This window comes from Aythya marila (genome assembly GCF_965140915.1).
Source record: "Aythya marila genome assembly, chromosome: 19".
NCBI classification, from domain to species: domain Eukaryota; kingdom Metazoa; phylum Chordata; class Aves; order Anseriformes; family Anatidae; genus Aythya; species Aythya marila.
The window spans coordinates 5,898,547-5,918,372 of NC_139060.1; the positions used below are offsets into that span (position 1 = coordinate 5,898,547).

At 47.7% G+C, this 19,826-nt stretch overlaps 1 protein-coding gene across 2 annotated transcripts in view; it reads right to left on the reverse strand.

The window, feature by feature from the left end:
• COL5A1 (collagen type V alpha 1 chain) overlaps positions 1-19,826 on the reverse strand; it is a 147,733-nt gene that overhangs the window by 9,636 nt on the left and 118,271 nt on the right. For both annotated transcript variants that reach the window (XM_082775611.1, XM_082775610.1), the window contains exons 36-63: positions 19,189-19,242; positions 18,536-18,589; positions 15,023-15,076; positions 13,588-13,695; positions 13,307-13,396; positions 13,161-13,214; positions 12,425-12,532; positions 11,022-11,129; positions 10,452-10,505; positions 9,624-9,677; positions 9,304-9,411; positions 9,151-9,204; positions 8,960-9,067; positions 8,132-8,185; positions 7,659-7,766; positions 6,517-6,570; positions 6,123-6,176; positions 5,619-5,672; positions 5,143-5,196; positions 4,303-4,410; positions 3,804-3,857; positions 3,652-3,705; positions 3,186-3,293; positions 2,638-2,691; positions 2,172-2,207; positions 1,327-1,380; positions 747-1,005; positions 273-385 (exon numbers count right to left, since the gene is read on the reverse strand). In XM_082775611.1, the coding sequence (XP_082631737.1) occupies positions 273-385; positions 747-1,005; positions 1,327-1,380; positions 2,172-2,207; positions 2,638-2,691; positions 3,186-3,293; positions 3,652-3,705; positions 3,804-3,857; positions 4,303-4,410; positions 5,143-5,196; positions 5,619-5,672; positions 6,123-6,176; positions 6,517-6,570; positions 7,659-7,766; positions 8,132-8,185; positions 8,960-9,067; positions 9,151-9,204; positions 9,304-9,411; positions 9,624-9,677; positions 10,452-10,505; positions 11,022-11,129; positions 12,425-12,532; positions 13,161-13,214; positions 13,307-13,396; positions 13,588-13,695; positions 15,023-15,076; positions 18,536-18,589; positions 19,189-19,242 (2,226 nt within the window). The remainder of the gene's footprint in view (positions 1-272; positions 386-746; positions 1,006-1,326; positions 1,381-2,171; positions 2,208-2,637; positions 2,692-3,185; positions 3,294-3,651; positions 3,706-3,803; positions 3,858-4,302; positions 4,411-5,142; positions 5,197-5,618; positions 5,673-6,122; positions 6,177-6,516; positions 6,571-7,658; positions 7,767-8,131; positions 8,186-8,959; positions 9,068-9,150; positions 9,205-9,303; positions 9,412-9,623; positions 9,678-10,451; positions 10,506-11,021; positions 11,130-12,424; positions 12,533-13,160; positions 13,215-13,306; positions 13,397-13,587; positions 13,696-15,022; positions 15,077-18,535; positions 18,590-19,188; positions 19,243-19,826) is intronic.

Genomic DNA, 19,826 nt, shown 5'->3' on the forward strand with positions numbered 1-19,826 from the left:
TTCTGCCTTTGCAAAGGAAAAAAATAAGGTTTTAGCATTTATCATGCCTGAAAACATCTTCAAAGTTTAAAACTGACTTACTCAAAGAAATTCTCTTCGTAAACATATTCCTTAGTACTTTAAAAGCCAGCATTGTACAACAAAAGAACTGCTCTGGATTTTTACTTGCTACTGTTCAAATCACCTGATATGGATTCTCTGGGAATATTCGCATTAGGAAACAACCTCTTACCATCATGATATAGGAGAAAAATAAAGTTGTATGGACTTACTCCTTCAGACTTCTTATCCGGGAAGATGCAAGTCTCTCCACCAGCTGTGAAATTACAGTAAACTTTGAAAGAGTCCCTGGAACATCCTTGGTTAGGATCAACCCAGTATTCACCTGGATGCACGACAGGGCAGAGAGGGGAAGAAAGAATCAGCACTGTGGAGGGAGGACAATGGGCGCTTCAACCACCATCTTGGTAGGTACATTTCATCTCATTCACAGGCCACTATTACATGTATTTTTTGGAGATCTTTTGTTCTGATTCCAGGTGATAAAGTAGCACCTTTCAGGAATAGCTTTTTTTTTTTTTTTTTTTTTTTTTTTGCATCAGACATCCCCATTCTTCTCTGTGGGTAAGCTACAATCCTCATGGGACACAAGGGCCAGAAGTTCCCCAAATCTTTCCCCTTGACTATTCACTATTAGTGGGAAACCCACAGCATATTCCCTGTCCCTGCTCAGTTCCAGGACGCACCGTCTGGGAAATCCGGGTGACAGAGCTGCAGATCTTTGCAGGTGCGAGCTGGGTTATGTTGAGTGCCCAACGGATGCTTCATTTGCTCAATTTCCAGTTTCAAGGAATTCAGTGAGCCAAAAATTTCCTCCATGCCATCTGCATAGTCCATGTAGTTGTCAGCGTTTCCATCATCCACCAGCTGGCTGGCATCAATGTTTCGCCTGGTCCTCTTGGAGGCCTGGATGGGCAGCGGCTGGATGACTTCTCCAGGAGGACCCTGAGTTGAGGGGAAAGAAGGTAACTTCTCATTGCAAAGGGGGAAGAGACAGAAGAAATGGCCAAAGCAGCCACCAGCACTGACAAACAGTACCACAAGACAGGTAAAACACCCATGATGGTGCTAATGAAAACCCCAGTCACGAGGCATGAACATGGGTTTCATCTTCTCTTGTCCTCCTCCCATTACTAATTTCTCCCTTCGCCTCCTTTCTTCCCTGGCAGGACCCACAACATCCTAAATCTTTACCTGGATATCTACATTACAACACCTGTTAAATCAGAACCTCCTTTCACATTTCATGCGATGGGCTGTACTTACAGGAGGCCCTGGGGGCCCAGGAAGACCAGATTCACCCTTTGGACCTGTTGGACCCTAGGTGGAGAAACAATGGAAAAACATAAATCACTCAGAAAAAAAGAAAAAAAAAAAAAAAAAAACAACACTTGTTACTGATACTGCACTACATTATTTCTTTTAATAGTCTCTAGCAGCAAAAACTATCTTCCTATCCCTTTAGGGACACAAAGAGAGTCTCCTACCCCCTTACCCCCCAATAAACTGTTTATTTTGTTTACTCTCTGATGCTTGGTAAGAGAAAATGTCTGTCAAATGCTTGGTATTAAGCAGTCAAATTTTGCTCAAGCTTCTGCAGAAAAGGAAGGATATTTCAATGTATGAGGTCTCCAAATCAATTCAACAGGTTTATAAATCAAATAAAATCTTAAAAGTGATAAAATATTTAATTCTGCATGGAAAAAAAGACTTTAGGAAGTTGCACAGGAGGAATTTTTAGCTGCCTGAATAGATGATCTGTAGTACAAAGCCTGCTTTAGTGATGCATTTCTCACCTTCGCTTTTCAGCTTGCTACCTCCTGCTTCTATTTTTAATATCCTCTGCTTCACAATAGTGGGCTTTCTCCCAAGGACTATGCACTGGATTCCTCCTTATGATCTTTTCTATACTGATGTTCAATGAAGTACAATGCATGGAACAGAAACCTTCCCCAATTATAACTTCTGGGCTTGGACAACCTGAAAAGGCTGCATTTGCTACAGTCATCTTTGGCTAATTGCCTTAATGCTACTGATGGGGAGATGTCGCAGCAGGTTATGCACTTAATAAGAGATCCTCAGCCTCTTCATTTAACAAAGTCTATACTCACTGATGATCCTTTAGCACCTTTGGGACCAGGTGGACCCTGTGTAGAGAAGAATGAAGAAGGGAGTTAGTTTCTTTGTCAGCAGAGAATTCAGCCTCTCCTTACAGACACAGTACTGTTACACAAGGTTCTGCAATTTTAACATTCACTTCCCTTTTTGTGTATACTTTTCACATCCATTTGAGCTGGATGCTATTTTTATTTGCAAACAGACAAAAAACATTGGTGATGGACCAGCCTGCATCCCTCCCACAGGTCCATGCATGCCCTCTGACTTCCACCCACTGGGTACTCCTGTAACTCATTCAGGTGTTGTTAATGGGCTCAGCTGGGCAATCCTAATTCCCCACAGCATCCTCAAACAAGGTCAGGCCAGATGGGCCGAACTGGGTTATCTGGGAGCACCAAGGTGACCCCAGAAGGGCTGTGGAGCTCCCCAGGAATTCAAAGATAATTACTTGTCACATACCGGTAATCCTGGTGGCCCTGGGGGTCCAATTGGTCCAGAAGGACCTGTGATACCCTGAAAAATAAAAGCAGAACAACACTGATTTGCATGCAGTGATGCTGGCCTATTGCTATGCAATTAACATCTGCTCACAGTTGACCACCTGATTTTGGAGGACATTCAAATTTGAAAAATCAATTAATATTATTATTATTTTTTAAGTGTGTGCATCCAGAGAAGGTTATGAGTGGGAAATCTCATTTAGGCACACAGTTCTAAAAATCAGTCCTCCTGATGCATATTTAATGTTACCATCCCTCCAAGCCTATTCAACTCTTTTCATACAAGCCCTGAGAAACTGCTTTCCACTAAAATGGGTCATTGTGGAGCACCTCTACATTTCACATGTAGAATAAACCACATTAATATAGAAAACAGCAAATATTCCTCAAAATTTAGCAAGACTCCCTTGCTGAGCTTGACCATCTCTCCTATACTGCACTTGCTCAAAGGCAGCAACACCCCCCAGCTCAAAAACATGTTTAATGAAGGTCTTATGGGACGTTTACCTGCTCTCCTTTGGGTCCTGCTGAGCCCTGGGGGCCTGGGAGACCTCTGTCGCCCTTTTCTCCCTGCTCACCCGGTGGCCCAATAAGACCAATTAAACCTGGATGACCCTAGGGGAAAATAGCAGATGTTAATTACGATCTCTCTCCGGAGGTAACCGAACGCCAAAGCTACCCATCAAAGACATCTCCAGGTACACAAACAAATATCTAAGCAAGGTGACAGGAGTTTGCAGCTACCCTTGACACCTGGAAGCGGCAGAGCAGTGAAAGGACGAGCTTTTTGCAACGGGAAATGCTACAAATGCAGAAACAGAACTGCTGCACCCAAGTGCCTGCTCGTTTTGTATGGGACATATACTTCATACCCTTCTGTGGGAAGGAGACTCCTGCCCTAAAGCAGATGGGTGTTTGCATCGCCTGGTGCAAACAGACACAGACATCAGCGAGGTCGTGCACCGATTCTTACCTTTTCACCTTTAGGGCCAGAGTCTCCTTTAAGGCCAGGCAAACCAGGTGGGCCCTTTGGGAGACAGGAGGGAAAACAAAGGGGAGAATGAGATTATGGAAAATACGCTCTCCCGTTTCAAAACCTCATCAGATGTGATGGTCCGGACATACCATTGGGCCTGGAGGACCGTCTGGGCCAGGTGATCCGGGGAGACCTTGTTCACCCTGTAAAACATCACAATTCCCTCAAAGCCATCGTTCATGACAACAGTGCTCCCAGCTGGGGTTACTCAGATTATTCATAAATCCTCATCCTGCCACTGTGCCAGGGAACATTTGCCCTGTTTTCTTAAAGGTGGTAAGGACAAATGTGTTTATACCCCCCTCGTGCTCCAATCTCCACTGGAAAAGGGGCTTTCAAGCTCCAGGAAATGTTGCCCCAGAGCAGACCCAGCACTCAGATAAAAGGTGCTGGGAGCTGGTATCCACCATCACGTTATTTCCACTAAGTGTGTTTTGCCTGCTGTCAGGCACTGCAGCACAGAAGCTCTCTGCCCACTTGCAGACAGCACGTTACACTGGGAACAAGCTGCCTTCCACGGCAAATGCCCCTAAAGCACAGCCCTGAGCAGAAATGTTCTCAGACTCTGCTCCTTTGGGGAATACTCACGACTGGACCAGGAATTCCTCGAAGACCATCAGGGCCGGGTTTCCCTGGAGCACCCTGGGGACCGATTGGGCCTGTCTTCCCAGGAGGTCCTTCCAAACCAGCTTCACCCTGTGTGGAAAGACAGCACAGTTCAATTTGCATCGGGCCATCAAGTGATCTTCTCAGAGATGCAGCAGTGGCTGGCAGGATGTCACCAAATAAACACAATTCCCTGCATAGCATGTAAAATTTTCCATTCGCTGATTTTCCTGCTGCTTCCCTATCCCTGATGTGCTGGGGACAAGTCTCCAAACAGCTTCACTTTTCAGCCTTGCCTATTTCTGCTGATTTACAGCAGGAACGGTTCTTTGCTGCGAGCCCTCCAGAGCGTGAAGCTTCCTTTGGTTCGGTCCTGAGAGATGTGCTAGCAGAGCACATCCTCCTCCACCAGCGTTCCTGTGCCTGCCACAACAATTAGATCTGTAATTTGCAATCCCACTTGCCGTTTCCCCACCACCCCTAATGAAACTGCCACGGTCCAATAATGCTGTGTTTGCCCTGGGATATGATGCACGGCTCTGCAGGCCGTATTATTCACAACACATTAAATTGCCAAATATGGCACTTTGTCATTTTGAAGCAAGAAAAATATTCCCATGACCTTACCAAGCTCTATTCAACTCCACGGAGTTTGTTCAAAGATGAAACATACACTTTAATTTGAGGCCAACAGCCCCAGATTCAGGCTATTTTGTTGTAGCGCAGCAAAATCAAATGACTGTCTTTCAATAACAATGTCAGAGGGTGAGAGCTTTGGCACATGAAGGATATGGTAGAAGACAAATCCCATTCAGCTCTCACCTTGGCTCCTTTCTCTCCTTGCCTTCCTTCGGGACCAGCTGGACCAGGAGGGCCCTAAAGAAAGCACAAAATAGATGCAAAACACAGTTAGATCACCCTGATCTGTAACAGCCTAGTGGAATTACCAAAACAGTGCTTCAGTCCCAGAGAAGAAGACAACATGGAGACAAATATCTCTGAAAGGCTTTATAAATTAGCTTCTTGATAAAAAAAAAATCTCTCGTCTCTACCAGGAGAGAGAAAGTAAAGGAGCACCTTAAATTTATGTTTTCTTTTGGGTGTTGGAATCTTTGAAAAAACAATGAGATTTAGTTGACAACTTCCCATTGATTTCCAATGGCTGTGGATGGCATGTCAATTTTTTTTTTATACATGCTACTGCCTGGCATTTACTTTAGACGGAGTCATAAAATCGGTTAAAAAAAAAAAATCAACACGAGTACATTCAGAAAAATATTTTTAAACAATCAGCTTACCCTTTTTCCTGGGGGTCCGGAGGGTCCTGGCTCTCCCGTGGGACCTGGGGAACCCTAAATGGAGAGTGGAGGAGAAGCCATTACTGCACCACGAGACATGGGAAGAAGAAGCAAGCGTGCAAAACTCCAGCTGAGATTTGGAGTTTGTGCTAAGTCGGGGTGTGGGCGGCCAGTACAACTCCCAGCACTTCCTTGGGGTGCAGGTGGTATCTTGTTTTATCCCTTCCCACCATGTAATACCATAAGGCATGGCGAGCTTAAAACGAAAGGCTAGAATTTGTGGTTTTTTTTTGTAAACTAAAGTTTTGCTTTTTGGATGTATTGCTGAGCAGCCTGGATGGATGGCAGTGGCCAGGCTGACACAGACAGGAAGGGATGGGACGGGGCAGGCGGCTGGGGAAGCTGTTGGGAATTTGTTGCTGTACATCTTTCTGTGCTAAAGCCCTTGGACCTGCACAGAGACACTGGGGACTGAACACAGAGCCCTTCCATCCAGTTACTCACAGTCTGACCAGGTTCGCCATCATCACCTTTGTCACCAGGGGGACCATCTTGACCCTAAAATGGAAGAAGGAAGCAAGCAGGAATATATAGGGTACAAATGGAGCTAAATAAAACATTAGACCCAACAGGTGTGGTTCAGCATGTCCTGATGTCACCAGGAACCATCCCTTCCCATCTCTCGCTGGGAATGCCAGCATCAGCAAACCTCCCACATCAAATACTGTGGACAGGAACTGCTACCACCCCAAAGGCTGCGGGGTGGGCAGAAGAACAGTCTTATGGTGGGACTTCCCACCCTTTCCCCAAGTAAAGACCAGAGGAGCTGCTGGTGAATGAACAGCACACAGTCATATTTCACAAAACCTAATTATCCCTCTATGGGACAAACACTTACGGCTGGACCAGGTTCTCCAGGAGGACCAGGGTCACCAGGGAAACCAACTGGACCCTGCGAAGGGAGAAGAGGGAGATCCCCAGGTCAAAGGTTGCACCTGGAGAGCTGCAGAGCACTGTACCTGTCACCCCACTGGCAACATGGGGAGATGCCCTGTGGAGCAAAATCCCAATTCCCTACCCTCAAACCCAGTCCCAGTTCACATCCCAGTTTTGTGTCGTCAGTAATTTCATCCTGTTACAGTTCTCTGCAGCTCTGCAGCCAGGCTATACAAAGCTCCAGTATCTACACAGGGAATTTCATCTAGTTTTTCACAAATAGAGTAGACAAGTGACAGTGAAATCCTCTCAGCTTTGGAGAATGTGCAGATTAGAAGGTTTTGCTTTTCTTTACTACACGACGTGTAACATTTTTCACCTGAAGATCCTCTCAAAGCATTTAATGACTAAAACAACTCCACCACTCTCCTCCATATAATGCCTATTGTGCACTTCAAATGATTCTGAGAACAGCGCTCAGACACTAAGTTTGAACCAATAATGCACTCTCCCCAAACCCCATCTGTTAAGAGAGATGACTAACTCCCCTGCCTCCTTTGCTGTTTCATGCCATCTTTGTTTATCGCATGATGAATTTCTTCAGCCAACAAGCATCAAAGGAGCAGGCAAGACAAATACTGTACCATTGTCATCTGGTATAAATCAGTCCAGCTCTGCTGGCTTCCATAGAGCTACAGCAATTAGCATCAGCAGGGATCTGACCCCGGAGGTACTGCTCCCAGATTCACATAAATCTCCTCTCTGCTATCTTGGAAGCTTTGCTCTGGTACAGAGGACCCTTGCAATGCACAAGCTCAGATGCAAAGTAATCCTATTGCAGGCCCTTTCCATAAGTGTGTTTCCTGACAGCCTGCAAAAAGGACTAATGATTCAAGTAACGCTGCAAGGTATTGTACAGTTGGGTCTTTTCCTCATTAGCACCCTAAAGGAATGGATTAATAGCACATATTAATTAGAGGGGAAATTCTCTGGCTGGTAAACTACTTAGAATTTCCACAGTAATCCCTGGAAAACGTCTCTGCATGTGGAAATCTCCACAGGGCAAGACAAGGAAGCACTATTTTGACAGCAGGGGGTACTTACAGGGCTGCCTTTGGGCCCATCATCACCTGGTGGACCTTTGGGACCAGGTGGACCAGCAGCACCAGAGGGACCTGCTTCACCCTTTTCACCTCTTTCACCTTTAGGACCCTGTAAAGGAAAAAAGGATGTTTCTATTATCCAGTAAACCAACTTACCAATCCCTAATTATCCTTTAATCAATTCTGAACAGAACTCTCTATTTGTATCTCCAAGCACAAGGACGTGATTTAACAGTCCCTTCCCACAAAGATTTGATGGTGTTCCTGTTGTTGTGGGCAGCATGCATCCCGTGACTAAACGCTCTCCTATAAATACCCCGTACCATGGCAATGCCTCTGCCTGACGCCCAAACCAAGAACCCAGCTGGTTCAGTCCCCATCCACATCCATCCCTCCCGAAAACCTCTTTCACCAGCTCCCTGGGGGTACCACGGACAAAAATCCTCTCTCTGCCACATCCCATAGCATACTCACCGGCAGGCCAACCTCCCCGGGAAGACCAGGCTCACCAGATTCACCAGGTTCACCCTGCAGGGGAGAAAAAAAGAAGCCTACAGTTGTATTTCTGCAGGGTCCTGAGCTTTCTGCTGATGTGCTGAACCCCTTGGGCCTGCTGAGAGCTGTGAGCCCCAGCAAGGCACGGGCTGGGTGCTGCCACGCCACATGCTAGGGAGACCTCACTATTTTCTGTTCAGGCACATTTCCATCTTTTGGCTTATAATAACAAAAATACACAACATATATCTCTCTCAATAGATCTGTTTACTTAATTGAGGAGAAATCACTAGTATAAGTACCTCAAGGACTGCATTAAGCATGCTTCAGGTTGGGAGGAGCTGCCTCTTTTTAAATGGCACCTATTTATAGACCAGGTGGATGAACAAAATGCCCACAGCCATGAATTTACCCCCATCACCACCCCACTCACCTGGCCTAATCCTTACCTTATCACCTGAAAATACAGCTCAGGCTCCAAAACAAATTCTCTAATGAGCCCACCACAACTGTGGGAATTGGCACAGTCTGCAGAGCCACTCATCCACCTGAGCCCTCTCGAGGTCTCATTTCACATGAGCACATCAAGGATGATGCTCACATAATAGGAGCATTCAGCATCCAAGCTAGACCAGTAAGCAGACCTGGCGTATCTTCCTCAACAGGCTTTTTTATTTCCCTTTTCCATTTTAAATGATCACCCTGAGACATCGATATCTTAACACAGAAGACCTCCTTATTAGCAAAGCCCCCAAACAAGTAGCAAACTTCTTGCAGGCTTCAGTTGAGTTTGGGCGGATGCTTTACCTTCTCTCCTACTGCGCCAGGATTTCCAATCCCCCCGGGAGAACCCTGGGGGCCGTCTGCTCCTGGTGGTCCAGACGGACCTCTGGGCCCAGGTGGGCCTGGCGGGCCCTGGGGAAAGGGGAGACAAACCTCAGATGTGTTCTTGGAGAAACACTTACATCAGTGATGAAAATAGAAGAAAAGGATCTTACCATTTGCCCAACATCACCTGTTTCTCCCTTCTCACCGGGTGGTCCAGGCAGGCCCTGAGGAGATGTAGGAAGGGATAATTTTTAGCCATGAACATCTCTGGTGGAGGCCCCAGCTTTCATCACCCTCAGCACTCCCTTGATGCTACAAATTACCTGCAGGCCCACAGGGCCAGGGGGACCAGGGAAACCTCGAGGTCCTTCATCACCTTTCTGACCAAAGAGGCCTTGCTGCCCTCTGGGACCTGGCTCTCCATCAGCTCCCTATGAGGAAAAAGTCTAACGTGGCTTAGCATGGGCACAAGGTGGGTGCACAGCCCCATCCCCAGCACCTCCTGCTGCAGCCAGCAATGCTCATCCCCATGCACCGGGTATGAGCAGTGCCAGTCAGAAATTGCAACTCTTTACAGAGCTTCCCAAAATATATATATTTTTTTTTTATGGTAAGAAGCAGGATTCCTGCTGACAATACTCACAGCTGGGCCTGGCTGACCAATTGGACCCTGGGGGCCAGTAGGACCTGGTGGACCCTGTCGTGAAACAGAAGTGCAATGTCACATTTAGGAGCAGAAGGTGAAAAATCTCACCTGTAAAATAAGCACAGCATCCATTAAACCAGCATAAATCTCTGAAAGAGTGCAGTGGGTGGACAGGGTCCCTGGTGCACCAATGCTGGTGCAGCAGCGCTGCACCCAAGGACGTGCTTAAACTCATTTTGCAAAACACTTTCTGGGGGCGGTGGAAGCTGGAAATCTTTCTGGAGAGAAGGAAGCCATCTGTGTGTTTCTGTGTAGCATAACATGTCTGACAGATCACCATTAACCTCCAGCATCCCCTCCTGGGGGGTGCAGCTACCTGCCTGCATGGCCGAGAAGCCAAAACCAGTGCAATCCAACTTCTTCCTTCGGTACATTTACAGGGGAATTTGGTCTTAGCCATCAGTCACGCATCTTTGCTCCAGCAAGGCAATATCACACCACTCAGTCCTCTCTAGATACATACGTGCAATTTATTTTCCATCCCTCAGCCTCTGAGCACACAAAGGATGCTTCAGTGTGCTATAAGCAACCAGAAAAGTAACCGCAGCCAAACACCCAGCTCTAACAGCACGGGCTGAAGAGAAAAACACTTCAAGCACTCACTCTTTTTTTTTTTACACCATGTGGGTATTTGATGAAGCAAAGGAGAAGAGGAAGGAGTGACAGGAAGAAGTTAAAACGATACCGTTTTGTTTCCAGCAAGCCACACAACATCACCACATGTTCCTCCAAAGAGCAGCTGCTGGCGATGCCCGGTGCACTCACCTGCTCCCCTTTGTCGCCCTTGCTGCCCTTCTGGCCAGGTTCCCCGATCTCGCCCTGCCAGGAGCAAAGGGGCACAGTTAGCTTCCGTGTCCTCACCCAAAAGATGCTGATTCCCACAGAACCCCCCTAAAAATGCTGAAAAGGGCCAGTGATTTGGCTGTAACCAAACCCTTCTGCATCATTAAACTTTCCCAAGCCACCGCACAATGCAGGACCCAACATCCTGCAGGCCTCGTTAGCGGTGATGAGCGATACACCCCAGCTAACGCTTTCGAAGAATCCTCCAGTCCTAGAGGGGCTTAATGAGAGAGTGGGAAAGGTAATTAATTTGGAAAGGCCAAGCGCCTGAGGGCAGGCCACCTGCTACAGGCTCGGGGAAGGCTAACTGGATTTCAGCGAGTGGTTTGGCTGGCAAATTTGGCCTGATTCTCTCCCAGACCTGACTCTGCTCGAATTGCAGGACTGTGAGCACCACAAAACATCCCTGTTTTAGCAGACGGCACGGTGGCACTGGGGCAGGCGGCCCCACTCCCTCCCAGTGACCCCATACAGCAGGAGGACTTCTCCCACCTTGTCTCCGTCCTCGCCAGGGGGCCCAACAGGACCTGCTGGACCCGGCAGTCCCACCGGGCCCTGGATGCCGTCCCGACCTGCTGGGCCTTGAGGACCTTTCTCGCCCTGGAAGCAAAAAGAGCAGACAGGTCAGGCAGAGCTCACCTCCACCCTCCAACCGACCCATTGCAGTCCATTAACATTTTATGCAGCTGAAAACGACCCCAACTGCATGGACACGTAGAGCAAGACATGTTTCCAGATGATATTTCCTGGATCTCCCTCTCTCTCTCTCTCTCTCTCTCTCTCTGTGCTCGCTCTCTGAACAAGACAAAAATTCTATCTCCAGAGATAAAGAACAAACAAACCTAAACGGCAAATACCCAGATCACAGCTGCAATTTCGCTGCTGTAGCAATACAATTAGATTTAATCTGAACCCTCTGCCATCTCTCTCTGAATGACAAACAAGTCTCCAACTAATTTTTATTCCCACAGACCAGTTCTTACTGATGCTGGTCCTGACTGCCCCAGCTCCATCCCTGACTAATCCCTAAATAATGGCCCTGAGCTCTCTCCTGAGCCTCTGGACAAAAGAAAATACATGAAGCAAATAAAGCAATCTCTGCTGGCCTCCTGCTTAAACATCTTCTTGTATTCCTCAAGCCTGGAGCCTTTACTCAAATTTGTTTGTTTATAGGAACTGAACAGTGGATATTTTTCAGTTTCCTTGTACATAATTTAATTGCATCTGAATCCTGGATGCTCTCTTCTGAATAATTAGATGCCACATAAATTGCCTATTCATCTATCCAATAACACATCATATAGATACTTGGCAGGACAGATGTTCATAAAGCTGATTCACCAAGAAATTCTTGCCTCTGGACTAGCTGTTGGAGTTCCAAATAAGCCAGCAAATGTGGAATACACTGCCTGATAAACGCTTCTGATAACAACAATCAATCAGTGCAAGTGTCCTCGTGCAGTCTGAAATCCCTGATGCCAGCATTTGCTCATTTTGATGGATCTGAGGCTGAGCCTGGGCATGAACCAAAGCAACCCAGACGTCAGAGATGGTTCCAGCAACGCTCCTGGGGCACAGATTCGTGGCACAGCCTTCCCCCTTGGGACTGCCATGGCACTGGGCTCCTTGGGGACAAGCAGAGGCATCCTGCCCACTCCCTGCTGCCTGCAGGTGACATCTCATGTGTGAGCCGAGGGACTGAAAGATGTGAGAGTGTGCACGGCTGCTCTCAGCATCTTTGCGCGGGCTCCAGCAGACGACTGGCATGCTCACACCACAGGAACACACAGCATTTGTTTCTTGTTTCCTTTTTTACACCCAGTCTGGGGACTATCTCCATGCTCAGCTCTAGTTCTACGTGACCCACAGCTGTTAATTGGTGTACTGGTACTTACTGGGGCTCCCTTTTCACCTGCAGGTCCCGGAGGTCCCTGGGGGCCAGGTCGCCCTGGCAAGCCGATGGGGCCAGCTGAGCCCGCGGGGCCTCGCTCGCCAGGAGAGCCCTGTTTGGAGAAGGAAGGAGCAAGCATTACTGGGTTATCGAGCATTATCTATATGCAGAAAGAAAGAAATGCAGCAGTAGGACGCTGCAAATGCATGAACTTAGTAAATGAGCACGTCTAAAGGGGGTGAGTTCCATGCGGTGGCTTGGCACCATCAGCCCAAGGGGTTCTGCAGATCTTAATTAAAATCCTTGAAACTGCTGAGTTCTCCCCTGGCTGGTGCAGCGAGCTCAGTTCCTGGGGGCACATTATCAGCTTGGAACATGCGTGTGACCACTTCATGGTTAACGCAGCCGGGAGGGTTCGATGATGATTATTTTCTTCCAGAAGGGCTGCACGGAGCACACATCTTAAGTGGGAACAACTTTCAGAAGAAAAGCTGGTGACTTAAAAGCAAAATTCTGGATGTCCTGGATCATCCCAGTTCCCCCAGCTTGTCACGTATGTTCATAGCTAACCCCATAAAATAACTGAGCTATTACATGTGTGTCTTGTAAAATAAAGCAATATCCAGAAAGCCATTAGTTAGCACAGTAACGGAGGAGGCACTGCGCTGACTAACCCTCTGTTTTGGCTTGCCAAGCTTGTAAAAGTGTTAGGTGGTGCCTGGGAGGGCAACGATACTCACTGCTGGACCGGGGGGGCCTGGGGGACCTTCATTGCCTTTTAGTCCTGGAGCACCCTGGAGGGAAGAAGATGGGAAAATGGAGTCATTTGGGGAGCTGTGTGCTGCGCTGCTGGGGTGTCCTTCTTGCTGGAAGGACAGAAACTTACGATGGGGCCGGGGAGACCTCGCTCTCCAGGGAAGCCTCGCAAGCCTGGGGGTCCATCCTTCCCGGGGAGGCCGGCGGGACCAGGGTCCCCCTGTAACAACAAGGACAAAGAGCTAAGGAGCTGCAGATGCCATGGGGGCACAGCTCCTCTCTCTGTGCCAGAGCCTTGATGAAGCCCTGTGAAACATCATTTCTTTACTGGATCATCCCTCTCCACCTCTGCAAGAGGGGCAGCTGTCCAGGAGTGCAAGGAGGGGAAGCCAGCAGGCTGCTCATCCCTACCTTGGTCCCTTCCTTTCCAGTGAGGCCAGGGAGACCTTGTTCACCCGGGGGACCTGGAGGACCTGGGTGTCCCCGCTCACCCATGGGACCCGTCTCACCGGTCGGACCCTGAGGACAGAGAGCAGGGAGAAGGCGGTGGGTGTCAGCAGAGCAAATAGAGGAGGAAGGGCATCAGTTTGCTCCTTTAGGCTGCTACAGGATGGAAGATGCTTCTTCCCTGCAGTGTCACCAGGAAACCCCACAGAGATGCCTCCTTTGGCACCTAAAGGATCTCTGGTGCGGAAGTGGACAAAACTGCACTGAACAGACAGGAGGTATTGGAAAGAAAGCGTTCACATAAATGAGATCATCACTCAAATTATTACGCTTAGTTGTCTTTTTAACTGAAAAATTCCTAAGTATTCTACAATCATGCTGATTTGCCCTAATATGGGGAATAAATAATGGATGAGGCTTGTACTACACGGCGGTTGCTGCCTGCCGCTGTGCCATACACGGGCACTGATGGTGACGAGTGTGCCACGAGGCCCGGAGCAGAAGGTTCCCCAGCGGTCTGTTTTGGAGGAGGACACAAGCTGTGAGCACAATGCTACGACAACCCTGCAAGTCGGGGTCCGCTGGGACCGTGGTTGTGATTCGTGTCACGCTCCAGGGTGCCACTTAGCCTAAGCAGAAGGAGAACGCCGCGATCGCTCGGCAGCCACACATCAGACTAACTACACGCTGCCGAACCAAAGGAAATTGCCACGGAACCTAATTTGCACTTGAGAAGACAGACACAGTCGGGGAATTGCCCCTAATCATGGAACTTACAAATCAGAGAATTTACACTATCATTAAAGAGGACAAATTAATTGCTTTGTAATTAAAGAGCAACCTCCCTGGCAATTCAGGAAAGAAGACAACCAAACCCCAGTCCTCCTCAGCCTAGGACTCCACCTACACAACCGATGCACGAGCCCTGCATGCTTGTACTTAAGGGGTACAAATTCTGGTCGCGTAGTTATTATTTCCAGATTGCACTGAGTTCATTGCAACTGAAATAAAATCAAAAAAAAAAAAAAAGGCACAATTCCGACAGAATCTGGCAGCACTTCATGTCAAACAGGGATGCATTTCTTCCTAACGAAATGTCACACCACTCTTGCATCATGCTCCTACTGCTCCGATTGCCCAGTAGGTTGCACAGCCCTTCTGAATCACATCAAACTCTTTGGTCCTTCTGTCAGGCTGCACACAGCTGGTCTGTGTCTCCCATCCTGCATCTGTTTTACACCAGAGCAGCTCTGTTAAGTTCACAGGAGCCACCTCATCTCCGGCAGGGCTCACACACCTTGTCTAAGCGCCATCCTGTTCTCTCCTACCCTACCTGCATGCTGTACCCAGGAAAATGAGCCACAAGGGGCTGATGCAAGCACCAATATTTGTTCCTTACCTGAGGGCCTACAACGCCAGGGGGTCCAGGAGGGCCGGTCTTGCCTTGGAAACCCTGTTAGAAAAAGGGAGAAGACAAAAAGGTGACGATTCTGCCATGGAGTGCTCCCGTGAGGCTCATGGCCAGCTGCTGCCTGCTCCTCCCCGGCAGAGCTGCTGACCGTGAGCGATGGGCACCCGAAGGCAGAAGGAAGGAGAAATCAAACAGAAGGTGTAAAATGTCTATCTGTACATTTATGGGAGCAAGAGAATGGTAGAAAAAAGGAACTATCAAAGCCTTTCAGCTCCAGTGGAGGGTTCTGGCTGCTGCCTTAGGGATGAGTGGGTGTGTTGTTGGATGGCCATCAGATCGTCAGCTCAGCTCTGCTGGTTTGGTGGAGCTACTGTGGTTTGGCTGAAGGACTGGCCATATAAAAAAATAATAATAATTGCTACACTCATAAAACCTACAGAGGAAATGGCTATTAATGGCTGTTGCTCTTAATGCTGAGCAATTCTTCATCACCATTTCCCTTCTCCTGCTCCCAGTTCCAGAGCGGTTCCCAGTTTGAGCTTCACTCCTAGGGAGCCCTGAGGCTGGGTAACCACAGGCAGCGCCAGTCCCCAGCCCTGCAGTTTCATTTCCTTCCTCAACGTCTGCTGAAATAAATCACAGACGTGTTTCTCTCTGGATGGTCAAATGATGAGTAACGAAGTCTCCACGACAGCTACTTATAATGACATTTAAAGAGTGGCAATAATGAACTATCACCACTGCAATTGTTTAGTTCTCCTAAGCCACTCTTTAAAAAGCACATTAATTATCATTCTGACTGTAGCATGCTGACAAGCTTGAGAAATGTCAGTTAGGGCATACAGGCTATTTCTCACTGCCACAAAAGATGAGCAGATAAGTCCCAAGCCAACGGTACCATGTCATGCTAAGAAACTACTCAAAGCTACTCTAGCTGTCTGCAGATCACAGAAAATATCGTGTCATTGATGAGGAAATGGCAAGCCATCATTAGGAAAAGAATGTACAATTTAAGCTCTTATCTTAGAAAAATACTTCAAGTGCCTCCATGCGGGACTTTTCTTTTTAATCTGAAGAAAGGAGTTTCCTTTTATCCTGTCTGAACCACGGGCACAGAGCTTTTAGTTGTTTTTTTTTTTTTTTTTTTTTTTTTCTCTTGTCTTTTAGAGATTCCATCTTAATATATCTAATACGGCCAAATATGTTGGCGTCTTCAGCATGACTGTTTGCTCCTAAATGAAAAGCAAAATAAAGGGAGCTATTTGACACACAGACTTGATTCAGTCTTCTGGTGTTAGGTTTTCTTGCATGAAGGTACAGGGTGCGCTAACAAGCTTACCGATGTGGAAAACACATCTAATTTGTTTTTATGTTCACCTCCTCTTTTTGGCACTGTGCAAGGCAGGAGGACAAAACAGTGACTTTTGCTACCTGGGTCTCTGCATGTGTCTGCATGCATCCCAAGAGGATTCAGGGGAAAGTGATCTTTGCTTGTTCGTGGTGAAGATTAACAGGTTTTAGAAAGGCAAGTTACTCCCGAACGCAGCTATCAGGGAATGCTTTCAGACCCGAAATGATTGAAAGCCCATTCTTCACTCATATTCATGCAGACTTGAGAATTTGGTCTTTTATTCTGGTCTCAGAAGTTGATAACAGCAGATTTAAGTAAAATTTCTACAGCCTTTTCTGATTTCAGCTTAGGTGTCCTGGATGTTAGAGATAACTCAATGAAGGAAGACTAAATGTCACAGTCAGACTCTGGCAGGTGAAAGCTCTTCTCTCCATCTTTAAGTTAATCCTGACCTGAGGTCTGTGCGCTCAAAATACCACAACCATCGCCATAAAGTCTGACAGAGCATAAATAACTGGCGTGGCACTGAGCAGTGTTTGCATTGCCTTGCTTAGCAAATGCCAGGCAAGTTAATTAAACTGTTGTGTGATAAGTTGAGGGGGAAAAACGCACAATGTGCAAAGCCTTCTCAATGCTGTTTTGCTAGGAAAGGTGGTGAAGAAAAACGTGAAGCTGAGTGGAGGAAGTTGGGTTTCCTTCCCATAAAATAAACGCAGAACAAGGAGTCTATTTGCTAACATGCAGCATGCAGTCTGGGGAGAGGCACGTACCAACAGCAAATGAACTGGATTGTAAACAGCCGAGGAAAAAGAATCAGCATCCCCAGAAACGCCAAACAGAGAGGTACTAATTACTGCATGCAGAAAAATACGCGGCAGAACAGTCATTTTTGCTTAGGGTATCCTTCGAGCAAAAAGGTGCAGAGAACAGACCACCAGAGACGTAAGACAGCCATCATACCTTCCACATGCCTCATCATTCTCCTTTGGTGAGAAACACTGATTACATCTGTGCAACAAAACCTTTTAAAATTGACAAAGCAGTATGCGCACGACGCGGTAAGGTACCTGAACGGCCAGAAGCTGCTCCGTGGGTTGCAGCAAGGGACATTTGCCTGGGGAGAGGCCTTAAGCAAAACTTGGCGAGATCCTTGTGATTAGTTTTGGCTAAAAGGCAGCGCAGCAGAGATGCTCTGACTGGTGTGCTAAGGCAGGGCTGAGAGGTGAGCGTGCTGCAGTAACTGGCGTGGACAGACAAGCTAGAGCAAAACCATTGCACCACAGATCTTGGCCAGGAGTTGCCTTCCTCCTGAAAGAAGCACTGCCAAAACGGGGCTGTAACTCTTTTCTGCTGTGCAACAGTTCTTGGTGGTGGCCTCATGGTGCATGAAGAAGGCAAAAGTGTTTATTTCTACCCATGGCGGGCTCCAGAGACAGTAAAACTGCCCCTGACCTAAGGCAGCTGCGTGCAGAGAACTGAGCGCTGCCTAGCTGAGGAGCGAGCCTGTCTCGCACAAAAGATCTCTGTTATCACAGACCTAGAGTTGTGAGACCTAAAACCTGCACTTTTCCAATGGGAGGAGTGGGGAAGAAAGCACAGATTCACCCACAGTGCTCCTACAAGTTGGGTAGAGGCACAGCCTTCCCCTCCGTCCTCCTCGGAGCACAAAGGGACCAGTGCTCTGGTGAGTCCTTGGGGTGCACAACATGCGTGGAAATCACCCCCAGCTCCTTCTCCATTTCAGAAAGTAAGCACCACGCTGAGTCCTGGGGTGCTGACCCAGCCAGCATCCTCCCACCTAGCCAGGAACTGCCCCTGCAACATGCAGAAAGCCAGCTGCTCCGGCACTGCTCGCTGCTTCTCTGCTCAAATCCACTTCGTGTATGACCCACGTGCCCCCCACAATCGACTACGGGGCCAGAGAGAGGGCTTGGTGCACAGCCTTCACCCCAATCATCATTAGCCCGAGCCATCCTGCTCAGAAGAGGGTTGCTTCCTGTAGACCACCCCACGCAGCTGGGGACACGCAGACCTCTGGGGGAAACAAACGGGCGGCCCCATCTCCCCAGCTGCACGGAGGGGTTTAGAGAAACCAGCCAGCAAGACGAGGCTCGGGACTAATGATCTGCCCAGGATTTTTGGCTACTTACAGTTTCTCCTCTCTGTCCGGGGTGACCAGGCAATCCATCCTTCCCAGGAGGACCCTATGGCAGAAAACCAGGGTGAGAAGGACCAGGACCAGGTGCTCAGTAGTAAAAATAAGATAAAGGACTGTATCAAACCTGCTTGCATCCTTGCATTAATTCCTACCCATTTTACAGTGAAATGGGGGTGCTCAGAACCCTAAAAGATATGTCCTTTTCCCATACATCCCCCCAAAAATCTTACAGGTTTATATTACAGATCCAGACATTGAGTGAGCTGTCACCACAGGGAAAGAAATCACTCCAAAAACTTTTCTGCGGCTCCCCACCAGTGTACAATAATTGCAGAGACAGACGTGTTACTCTGTTGTGCTGTCATCCCAGTGTACAGAGGAAAAATAAAGAACAGAGCAACCGTGAAAGATCCTAGTGATATTGAGTCATTAGGAAATGAACATTTATAATCAGCTGTAATTTACTTGCCTATTTAAAATCTTAAACCGCCGGGTTATTATCATGATGGCTCAGTAATGCCTTTTATTGGGCATGTCACCACTTGTCAGAGAAGCAGCTAAGACTGAGATGGCACAGGCAATTACAGCTGGCTGAAAAAAATCTTTATGTACGTTTTTGTATGTTCTGGAAAGAGAGTTACTCACAGGGGGGCCTTTTGGTCCAGGAAATCCAGTTGGTCCTTGAGGCCCTGGTGGTCCCTGGACATAAAACAAGGCAGAGAGCACATGGTTAAGGAACGTATATGCTTTACTATGAAATACCAGCTCTGTGTGAACAGTAGATGATCACAAAGAAATGGAAAAATGGCTTGTTCTGCCACAAAGAAATGCTATTGAAGTGCAAGGCACAACTGCATGGGGCCATCCCTCAAAAAAAAAAACCTTGGAGAAGTAAGAACCACAGGGCATATGTAGCCAAGCATGCTGGCCAGCTGGGCAAAGAGGGTCATCCACCTCTTAGTGCCACCTTTCCCTCCCAAAGCTATGAAAAATAGGTCTTCTCCCATCCCAGCTCAGCTGAGGGCTTCAGGAGCTACCAGCTCATGCAGGGATGGGAAGGAGCCTGGCTCTTTTGGGGCTGGTGCTGCAGGCACCCTCTGCCCTTCGCAATGCTGCGGTGTCATCAGCAAATGCTCCTTCACCCAAAACCATCAAAATGTGCAAAGCACAAGGCCAATTCCATGTTTCCTGCCTGGGAAATTTCATACAGAATTTAGAGGCAAAAGAAAAATTTTTTTAAATTGCAGATATTGAGACTACAGTCACAAAAGTCCCATTGCTGC